Raw genomic sequence first — 10,701 nt, forward strand, 5'->3', positions numbered from 1 at the left:
ACCTCTGTATAGGGAGGGGCAGCCAGTGGAGCCAGGGGATAGCTAATGGAGGGAGGGGACTGACCCAACTTCCCATCATAAGGAGTGTGTGGCCAGAAGAGTTTATATAATCCTACCCAAGTTTACATCTCATCCACAATCTGATCAATTTTCATGTTATCAGCATTGCAGAAAGGAAACGTCTGGCTCATGTTTGCAGTGTGTTAGGACTGTGGAATCTTGTGGCTGGTCTGAAATAATCCAGCATTATTTTATCAGTTCATTTGGCTTGCAGAGTGCTGAGGACCTTGTCTGAGCTTTGATTCACTGATGAACCTTGTTTGAACTTCACTGCCTGCTCATCATTCTCCAGCCTTAAATTGTATTTTATTACTTCTCTCTGACCGTCTTTTGGCCATCAGTACTCATGTACAACAGTGGGTACTCCCATGTGAAGAGGTACAGCCCGGAGGCCCAAAAGAGGATGCAGTACCGCTCAAAGGGCAAGAGCTGCGGCTACTACATGCGCATTGTCTTCTTCTTCTCTTCCCTCATTCAGTCTCTTATCATAGTTAGTCTCGTGCTCTTTCTGGTATACGGTAAGAAGCAGGACTCGGCATCCACAGGACAACGCATTGAGAGCTTGGAGGAGAGCTTCAGCCGGCTCTCCATAGAGAATGTCGCTCTCAGGGAGCAGAGGAAGAACCTGACAAACTTACTAAATGCTACCCTGACTAGTAAGGCCCGTATCGAATTGGACCTGTTGAAGCTCCGCTACTTGGCCAACCTCTCACTGCTCTTTATCCAAGATTTTGAAAGGAAGCTGGTAAGCAACTGACTTAAACCTTTTGATAATTTCTGACATGCAAGTGCCTGTCTTTAGTATCACTGTGTGTGACTGAACTTTTGTGTCTTACTTGGAATTCAACTCCTTTCAGTAGACATTGAACTTGCACTGTGGTTATGTTCATGCCATTGTGGTTTACTAACTATTGTTGGGTTTTAAATATTGAGTATATTTACACCAATTAGAGCCTAGATGTAAAATGGGATTGTAAAATGTAGTTCTGAGTTATTATGTTACTGTTTTCAGAGCAAGAAGCAACAAAACTGATTCTGTTTATTAGTTAATATCAATGAAAGTACCACTCTGGTGTTGAATGCACAACCTCGAATGATCAATCGTTTTTCCTGTTTCTTAAAATTTAACCACTGGCTTAAATGAAATCACTAAAACACCATTGGCGTTTCTTTCACTCAGCAACTGTGCAATAACAACCCGCTCCTCTGCAAGAATCCCCAACCTATTGGGTGCCCTCCAAGTAAGTAAATGTTTCTTCAGTGCTAACTCACAAATATTAAAATAATAAATGACACATTTAAGTTATTCTCCCTAATCTTGTTTAAACAAATGATGAGTTTTAAAGAAAATATATTTACCCACTTTCTTCCCTCTTTTTCCGTTATTTTATTTCTTAATTCAACATTTTAGTCATTTCCACTGGCCCTAACGCCTGTGGGATGCTGGGAGCCAGACTTCAGCTGATGGAGTCCAACTTCACCCAAACAATGCGGATGATGAGGAGGGACATGGAGCAGACTGCTAAAGAGAGGGACTACATTAACTTGGAGGCCATCCGTCTGAGGAGAGACAAATCCACACTACAAAAAGAGTTGGACTTCTATAGACGACAATCTAAAGATGACTTTTCGCTGTCCCTGAGTGGTGTCTCCAATGTCTCTAAGGCTTTTCTAAAGAAGATCGAATCCCTCTTCCCTGCACACATTGCCTTCCAAATCACCTGTCCAAAACAGAGGGAACACCTCGAGCAGATCCGCACCAACTGCACCAGTCTTTCCAGAGAAGTAGAGGACAAGCTCCAGGGTTACCTGAACAGTGTAGGAGACCAGGTGTCAGGCATCCAGGGTGAGAACAACCACTTAAAGGCAGAGAACTGGCGACTGTCTGAGGACTACCGCTGGTGCAGTAAGAACCGCACAGGCCTGATCCAGGAGCACAAACAGAACTTAGACCAGCTTCAATTGAAACATGACAAGGAGAAGGAGAAACTCCTGGTGGAGAAGGAAAAGCAAAATGGAAAAATAGATATTCTGGAGCACAGTGTCAACTTGAGAAATAGTGAAGTTGCTCATCTTACAGAGCAAATCAAGCAGCTCAATGTGTCCTGCATGTCTAGGGTAAGTAACAAACATGTAATAAAATTTGTGGGGATGATACTGTAGCATCAGTGTGGCCTCTAGTGGCATATTTGAAATTTTTGTTCAGAGCAATCAGAGATTTGCATTGGTCAAATCAAAATACTTTGGTTGCAACATACAGTATATTGTTAATGAAAGCATCAGGTTTTCCCATATTAACAATGCTCTCATTTTATTTCAGACAGGGTTTGGTGGATTTTCAGGTGGCTCAGTCTCTCGGGTAAACCCGTGGAATCAGCCCGGGTCGACAGGGTCAGGTGGTTTGGGTTCGAGCTTTGGCTCATTTGGGTCAGTGTTAAACAAGCCAGGATCGGGAACAAGCTCCATCGGATCAGCACTCAGCAAGCCAAGATCAAACGAGGGAGCTTTCTCAAACACTGGATCAGCACCCTCAAGTCCAAATCTCGGCTCAGGTGGGATAGCCTCATATAAGCCAGCACTTAATGCGAGAGGGTCATCTACCATTGGGACAGCCTCTGGATCAATTGGTTCAAGTTCAAGTCTTAGCTCAAGTGGGATAGGCTTAACTAAGCCATCATCCAGCGTGAGAAGCTCCTCTGGTTTCGGGTCATCCCCTGAGTCAGCTGGATCAGCAAGTAAAACTGGGTCAACCAGCTCTGCAATTTCTTGGTTTGGGTTTGGGAGCAGTAACTCAGGATCAAGTAAGACAGGAGGTGGAACTAGTTATGGTGGAACTGGATCTTCATTTGGTGCAGGAAGGATGAATGGACAGGGAGGAGGCACAAGTAAGAATGAATAAATGTAGTAGTTGCCATTATTTATGTGTAGTTTGTTTTTCCCATTCTGGGACATTTTTAAAAAGGCTTGGTTCACCCAGATTACAGACAAGTATTTTTTCACATATCTCTGTTGGCATCCAACTATAAGTTTGGATTTATTTTCCCAGGTTTTGAGAAACCCACGTGGTACTCAAAGCTTTGACAAGTCACAACAATAAAAAGTATTCAGGAGAAAGCTCTCATTTCAGCAACATGTTCTGTCCTGGATAGTTGACAGGCAGGTTTGTGGACTACCTGCATAAATAATAACAAAACTATCTACATGTCTGGATAGATAATTTGGGTGAACTGGCCCTTTAAAGTAGCATCACAAGAAATGCTAATAGAGATGCATGAACAAACCTAGGCACTAGATACTTTACATACCAATTATTAATTATTTCACATATCAATTATTAATTATTCCATAACTTTGTCAAACTTTGAATGGATGTCTTTGATATTTGTAACATTTGTAGAACCTCAGTAGAAATGTTAATACAATGTTTAACATTCCTGTCATATTGTGAAGCTTAAAAGCAGATTGACTGACTTCTCTCATGACTAAGTAATGGCAAGTTACAGTTTTCTTATGTTTAACCAACAGCCAGCCTTGCTCAGCACCTTCAAGATCTGCAACGCATCATCAACGCCTCTGGCCCACAGTGAGTATGAAGTGTCCTTCGCTGTAGTGTTTCTGTTGCAGCCTGACCAGTGTGTGCACAGAGGCCATATTCAAAACAGAAACTAATCCACCTCTCAGTACACTGACTTAGCAAACCTCTCTATGGGTCACAGCTCCCCAACCCGCTGGTTTTTACATAAAATGTAAATATTTAAATACAGGGTAACAAATATATGTGTATTTGTTTTTAATACTAAACAGTTTTTAAAACAGCAGGGCACTATAGTTTTCAGCAAACGTTACCCATTAAGAAGTAAATAGTGTTTTTGCTGGGAACTTTATTGAGTTGTGGATTAATACACATTTGGTGCTCTAGTGAGTATTTCTGGAAGCAGAACTATGTATGCAGGATTGACATAAAAGATAAGGCTGGTCATGCCTATATTAATAGTATTTTAAGCAATCTCCATACAGAGACTTAAACCAACAATGATTTGCCTTTACTCACAGGTTATGTCCATCAGTCTGTCAGTCCTGGATTAGCTTGTTCGTCTGTGCGATAGATCTCCATGGTTGCTCAAAAACAATCAGGGAAACACATCAGGGAAACACAGCACTGCAATGGATGGCATGTTTGTTCATTACAAAACCCCAGATCCAACTATGTTGCGCCAGAGGCTCTATAATTTACTGAAATTAACATGAGTCAGAGTCAATTGCGCATGCACAAGATTTTGGTCCTCATGCGCAGGTCTGAGGTTTGCTAATGAAAAAACATGTCACCCAGTGCAGCGATGTGTTTCACTGATGGGTTCTTAATCATTTTTGAACAACAATGAAGGTCTATGGCAAGAAGAAGAAGCTAATCCAGGACTGACAGACTGATGGACATTAACTGTCAGTAGAGGCGGTTCATTGTTCATTTTAGTCTCTGTATGGGGGTCACCAAAATGCTGTTAATATAGAAAATGACTGGGCTTATCCTTTAGAATAAACCCACTGTCCTCAAAAGAAACAGTGCCCATGTTCATTGTAACAGACATGTCACCCAGTGCAACAGCATATCAATGATTTGTTTGCAATAGATTCTGTGTAAAATTAGAGGTCTGTGGCAAAGAGGATTATTTATTTATTTATTTATTTATTTGATCATGTTACATACAGTCAAAATAATAATACAATTGAAAAAAATTGTAGTTGGGTCTGGTTTATTCTGTGGGATTTCATAACAAGACAAATATAGCATATCAGTTGTGTCCTTTAAGCAGTGATTTTCTTTTTCATCATTTTGACTTCTGTCATTTTCTCTCTTTCTCTCTCTCTTTTCTTCTCAGGGAGAAACAAAATCCCTCTAGGATGTTGGGTTAGTTGATCTAAATGAGACAAACCAAAGAATCATGAGATCTGCCCTCCACTGCACCGTTATACATAGCTAAATGCAATCCCCTCATATTGAGTTCACACATTGTATATCCATAAATGTACCAATGTAATAAATACTGTTTATGACAGTTTATGCTTCATAATGCATTTATAAATGTAATATGAATAACCCTTACACTTTGGTGTTGATGACTTGTATCTACACATTATGCATTTCAGCATGAATAATCATGTATTATTTTTAGACGGTAAATACATAAAAAAATAAAAGCTTTGTTTTAAAGTAACCACATCAACTCTGCCCGTCTCTTCTTTATAAACAAAGCTATTTAAGATATTCACACCCGGAAATAACTGTTTATCCTAGTGTGTGTCACCTATTGTGTGGCTAATTGTCTACAAATGACTCTCCGACCCCTACCACGGTGTTTCAGGGAAGACTTACTGGCAACGCCATTTAATCTGTCTAGCATGTTTATGTTTACCTGCTAGCCTGTCAGCAGGCAGGCAGAAGTAGATGAGAGCAACCATTGCAATTGTTCTTGCGTGCATGCTGTTCTTAAAACAGCGTGCTGTCACTTAACCTCAGAGTACACGGATATCCATAGCCTAAACAAAATGTATTTCTTTTAAAGGCCATATGAAAGGGGAAAGATGGAGTTTACAGTGGGGGCTGATAAGTGGTCTGACTTGTCCCAAAAAAGCCTAAAACCACCAATAGTGGCTATATTTTATCTCCTACCTTTGGCGATTGCTTGGTTTTGAAAACAAAAGACAAAGTATAAAAAGTATTGTTTCCTTTAACATTTGTGAGCTATGAATGGGACATTTTCGTTACATCACTGTAACAACGTTTGGCATTATGTTCCTGATAAATTGCATCATAGAACAAGTTCAGTGCAAATTCAATTTTATTTGGACCAGAACAATATTATCACTGAGCCAAAATGGAGACAACCCATCAAGAGAACAGACAAACATCCTGTTCATTGCCCTGTGAAAGGATGGGAACGTACTGTTAATTCAAGATCCAGAAGTGGATTGTGTTGGTGCCAATTAATAAATACTGTACTTAGACTTGAGCAAAGGGAGAGCTCCTTCCCGTCTAAAGGATATCCTTTGTTTAACATCAAGTGTTTTTTCCACATTTGGGATGTGCAGCTTAGTGCAGGAGGAGCTGTGAGGGCACTGAAGGTCACCTGGTTGGATACTTCTGGGGGTCACTTTATTAGTGACTGAGACACAGCACGTGTTATAATTATTCCTCACTGGAAAGTTTTTCTTGGTGATACTGGTCTGTGCAAATGTGTTTCCTGTCATCTGAAAGCAGTTTCCTGTCGACTCATGTTAATCACAGTATTCCCCAGCACTAATAGTCCTTCTGCATAGCTCTGACATTCACCTTCACCTCTCTTAGCTGAAGAGTTATGGATAGGAAAACATCAGTTTAATTGCTCTAAAGGGAGTGGGCTTCAATTCATGAGCCTCAGCTTCATGGACAATCCTGTAGTACTAAATTTGTACTTGTGGTGTCAACAAACTACTGCAAATACAACTTTTCTTGGGTTAATTGCAGTACCACAACAATAAACTACATATACAAGGTGTCCTTATAGCGCTAATGTTTCTGGTTTTCTTTCCTGTTTCCCAGCTGCAGGGCATTTTGTTTCATGTGTAGAACAATTTCAACCGAACTGAACAATTAGATTTAGTTTAATTACTAAACTAAAAAAGTACATTTAAAAACCTGTAACTATCAGCTTGCTAATGTGCTGATGTTAAGATATATTAAAGTTATTCTCCATCTTCATTTTTAGCCCGCTATTGTGTGCTAAGTAACATTACACATAGGACAGTTTGGACTGATATGCCATTAGTTTTGAGTTAAATTCGTTTAAAAGTATTGTGTAAATTAACATTTTGACCTAGCGCTGGTTTGAAAAGTCAGGGGCTCAAATCAAATAAAAATACATCTTTTTACACTGAATACACAAACTATTTTTCTGGCAGTTGTCATTATAAATATGAAGTAAATCCTCTACAATAATATTTAAATGTTATATTGTCAGTATATTATCTTGTTATCCATTGCTCTATATACAATATGTACAAAGTAAAACTGTAGGAAGCAAGGACTTCACTGAGAAACAAATGACCTTTTCCTCAAATGTAATTTGTTGGATGCTGGTGAGCTGCTGTGATCTGCTGGAACTGCCTTGTTTATCTCTGTCAGTGACTTTCCATCAGAGATCGATCACTGATCATTTTGTCTGCTAAGAAAGTGTAACAGAGTTAAAGCCACTGCTGTTATTTGGTTTGGATTCCTCCCGCTGTCACTGTACAAAGTGTATGTAATCACATGGGTTAGGTGATGGGATAAACCTGGTTCAACAGGAGGCTATAAACTCCCTGATCTCTCATTGTCAGTAATAATAAATATTAGCTCTCACATAAACACCATAATTTTACATGACACCAAACGTTGTTCTGTGTCCTGGGAGTTAACAAATTGTGTGGATATTATCAGTACCCTGTTTATTTTGACTAAGACAGAAAATGAAACCAAGAGATGTGACCGATGTAGAACATACCAGTCATAATTATTTAAATAATATGGGCTTCTTTTGGATCCAGCAGTTCCTGGTACAATATAAGCTATAAAAAAAAACTAGACAGCACTCAGAGAGCACAAGCCTCCATCAAGGCAGCTCAGTTTCCCCAATTACACCTAAAAGCAATATCCCCAATGATAGTTTGACCATCATAATATGAGCTGTGTGTTTGTTTGTTTGACCAAGGGCAAGGCTTAGCGACACACACACAAAAGGAGCAGGGCAGAGGCCACAGCGGAGCAGACAGGAAGATGGGGAATGTGCCTTGACTACATTATCATAAAATCTTTGTGTGGCCATGTGTATTTATGCTTTAAATCTGCCATGAAACAATCACAAAATAACCTTTTATTGTTATTTTGTTATTGTGCTAGTTCCTCTCCCTCTCTTCATTCACACATTAGCTCACTCGACCACCATCACTCTCTCTCTTTCTCTCTCTCTGTTTGTGGAGTAGATTTAGAACAGGCAGTGAAATTTACACATAAAGAACACCTGTTATGACTTGGATCCTTTCGTTCCTACCAATGAGTCATTGAATAGAACATAACTAGAAAATTAACCCACCTGTGCTGTAGTTTTACAGAGCATAAGCATTAAGTTTATTGCCAAGTATTATCAAAAATACAAGGAATTTGACTCCAACCCAGTGCCCAAGAGAATAAAACTGTAAAGTAAAAAACAAAACAAAACAGAGGACAAAAATATACAATATATATACTGTATGTATACAAGTTAAAAAAGACCTACTACATGTTACATCAGTGTGTTGTTGTGCAGGGGTGTTTACTGCATCCTGCCATACCCTTAGACATGGGTTAACTGATCCTACAAGTGACGGCCCAGGGGAAGAAACTGTCCTCGTGCCTGGTTGTCTTGGCGTACAGTGACCTGTAACGCCGTCCACAAGGGAGGAGGTCGAACAGACTATGTCCAGGGTGTGAGGGGTCTGCAGAAACCTTCTCTACCCTCCTTTTTACCTGTAAGGTGTACAGGTCCTCCATGAAGGGCAGGATGACACTGATGATTCTTTCTGTAGTCCTGACTGTGAACTAGAATCTGTTCCTGTCCTGTTTGGCTGCTGAGCCAAACCAGACAGTGATGGAAGTGTGGCAGATTCCTCTGTAGAACTGAATCAGCAGCTTCTGGGACAGGTTGAACTTCCTGTGCTCTCACAGAAAGTGCATCCTGTGCCTTTTTGATCAGTGTCCAGTGTTAGTGGCCAACTATAAACTGGCCCAACCTCACAATGGTGAAGGATCCTTTAAAAAAGTCCTGGATCCAGATTTAACACGGGTTAGCACAAAAACTGTTTTGTGGGCCATACCCTGCCTCTCCAAAACATTTCTAAATCCATTCATTACTGTTTGACTTTTACTGTGAACAAACAAACCAACAAACACAGGTAAAAACAGCAAGAACACATTCTGACAGAGGCAGGGCCACCTAGAAACCTTTCACAGAGGCCTAGTGATTAGGCACAATGCAAATAGTGGCATACCTTTGAAAACTGCCTTCATGCGATCTCTATACATAGAGCTTTATCTTGTTTTTGTCTTTTTTTGTCTTTGATTAGCTGTGATCATGTTTCTATATGACATTTATGGTCACATGAATTGTTTCAAGTTATTTTTCCTGAATGTCAGAATCAGAATATATGAAATGCCCATTAGACTATTTGCCTCAGTCATTTATGTGAAGCTTTTACCTTCCACATCAGCCTTTGGAAAATTACAGAACAGAAAGAGTATAGTCCTGTAGTTGTAGGTTCACAATTTATTAAAATAGCAGCAGTCTGACCCTCTCAGCGGTTTTAAGTCTGTCTACTGCCTCCATCTAGTGTCCATAACAGCGTATTGTCATAGTGGAAGGAACAAAATTAATATTTTATAAATATGATAAAGTTTCCTCCTCATTCTACTTCTTTTTACAGGTATGATGGGTACAGTAATTTACAAAGTATGATGTTAGTATAATTCTAACTAGACAAAGTGGATTTACTGGAGGACAAAGGAACTTTGGACTATTACATTTTGTCCCAATAGTACATTTATTTACAAATTGTCTAGAAAAGAAACTATCACAAGTAAATACTTTGTTGCACACTGTTCCTGAAGCAGTGAAACAAAGACACAAAACACCACCTTCCAACAGAAATAGGGGAGGAAGAACCTTTGCTGCCCCATCATGCACCTGTGGACGACAAGCCTGACTCTTCCCTTCTCTTTTAACTTTAAACTAATGTTACTACTCTACAAATTAGAGAAAACTGACAATGACTCAGACTGTGACTCACGTCTGCATGTCTTCTTTAATAAAAAATGCATTTAAAATCGACAATTAAATTTCTATTGTTTGATACAGCTGAATAATTCTAAAATCCTTACTGCTGTTTCCTTGTTTCAAGTCTTGGCATTAAGCTAAGATAACCTCCTCCTGTCATTACTAGTTAACACTATGCAAGAAAACTGAACTCATTTTTGGCAAGAATGACAATTTAATCCTTAAATTTGAGACTCTCTCAGTTACCTTATGTCGTCTTATTAAAATAATTATTTAATTTAACTATCTTATGTTATTATGTGGCTATGGATGGATTACTACTGAACAGGCCTAAGGGTCTGAGAGGTCAGAGGGTCCTGGGCCAGACTCTTAGTAAAGTGACTTAATATTTCTTGTTTGAAAGTCATAGAACTCAGTTTTAAAGCTACAAATAAATTTAAAATGACCACATAGAGGGCACTGTGTGAGATGTAAAAGAGACTGAACAATCACAAAGATATGCAAGGCTACCATAAAGAGATGGAAGGAGAATAAGACACATGTTATGACTGATGGAGGGATGGGGGGCCTTTTACATGTCTACGTCCAATTCATCCGTGTATTTTTTGTTTGGACAAAGCAAAATATATTTCTTGGTGTTCCAGACTTAAGATTTTAAAAATAAAAACTGGTGTATGTATGTGCTATGTGAAAAGACACCGTGGCACGAGTCTCAGAGCTGTATGTACTGTACACAGGATTTCATTGTTTGCAGACCTGTAGCGTGCATGGTGTTCCCCTAAGCTCTGTCGTCACTACCCAGTCACGACTGGTGCGCGTA

General features: G+C 39.5%; 1 protein-coding gene across 1 annotated transcript; it reads left to right on the plus strand.

Moving 5' to 3' along the window:
- Positions 1-146: 146 nt before the first annotated feature.
- Positions 147-5,260, plus strand: plvapa (plasmalemma vesicle associated protein a). The gene is made up of 6 exons (XM_020615953.1): positions 147-805; positions 1,241-1,301; positions 1,472-2,178; positions 2,381-2,945; positions 3,586-3,643; positions 4,938-5,260. Exons 1-6 carry the CDS (start codon positions 407-409, stop codon positions 4,969-4,971), a joined length of 1,824 nt encoding a protein of 607 aa, XP_020471609.1. The 5' UTR covers positions 147-406; the 3' UTR covers positions 4,972-5,260.
- The last annotated feature ends 5,441 nt before the right edge of the window (positions 5,261-10,701 follow it).

This window comes from Monopterus albus, unplaced genomic scaffold (genome assembly GCF_001952655.1).
Source record: "Monopterus albus unplaced genomic scaffold, M_albus_1.0 scaffold172.1, whole genome shotgun sequence".
In the NCBI taxonomy this organism is placed as follows: Eukaryota; Metazoa; Chordata; class Actinopteri; order Synbranchiformes; family Synbranchidae; genus Monopterus; species Monopterus albus.

Excerpts from the sequence above, each read along its gene's own strand:
- plvapa (XM_020615953.1), top strand. The coding sequence starts at position 407 with ATGTACAACAGTGGGTACTCCCATGTGAAGAGGTACAGCCCGGAGGCC. Across the intron at positions 1,302-1,471 it reads ACCTATTGGGTGCCCTCCAA|TCATTTCCACTGGCCCTAAC; the intron begins GTAAGTAAATGT and ends TCAACATTTTAG. Across the intron at positions 2,179-2,380 it reads ATGTGTCCTGCATGTCTAGG|ACAGGGTTTGGTGGATTTTC; the intron begins GTAAGTAACAAA and ends ATTTTATTTCAG.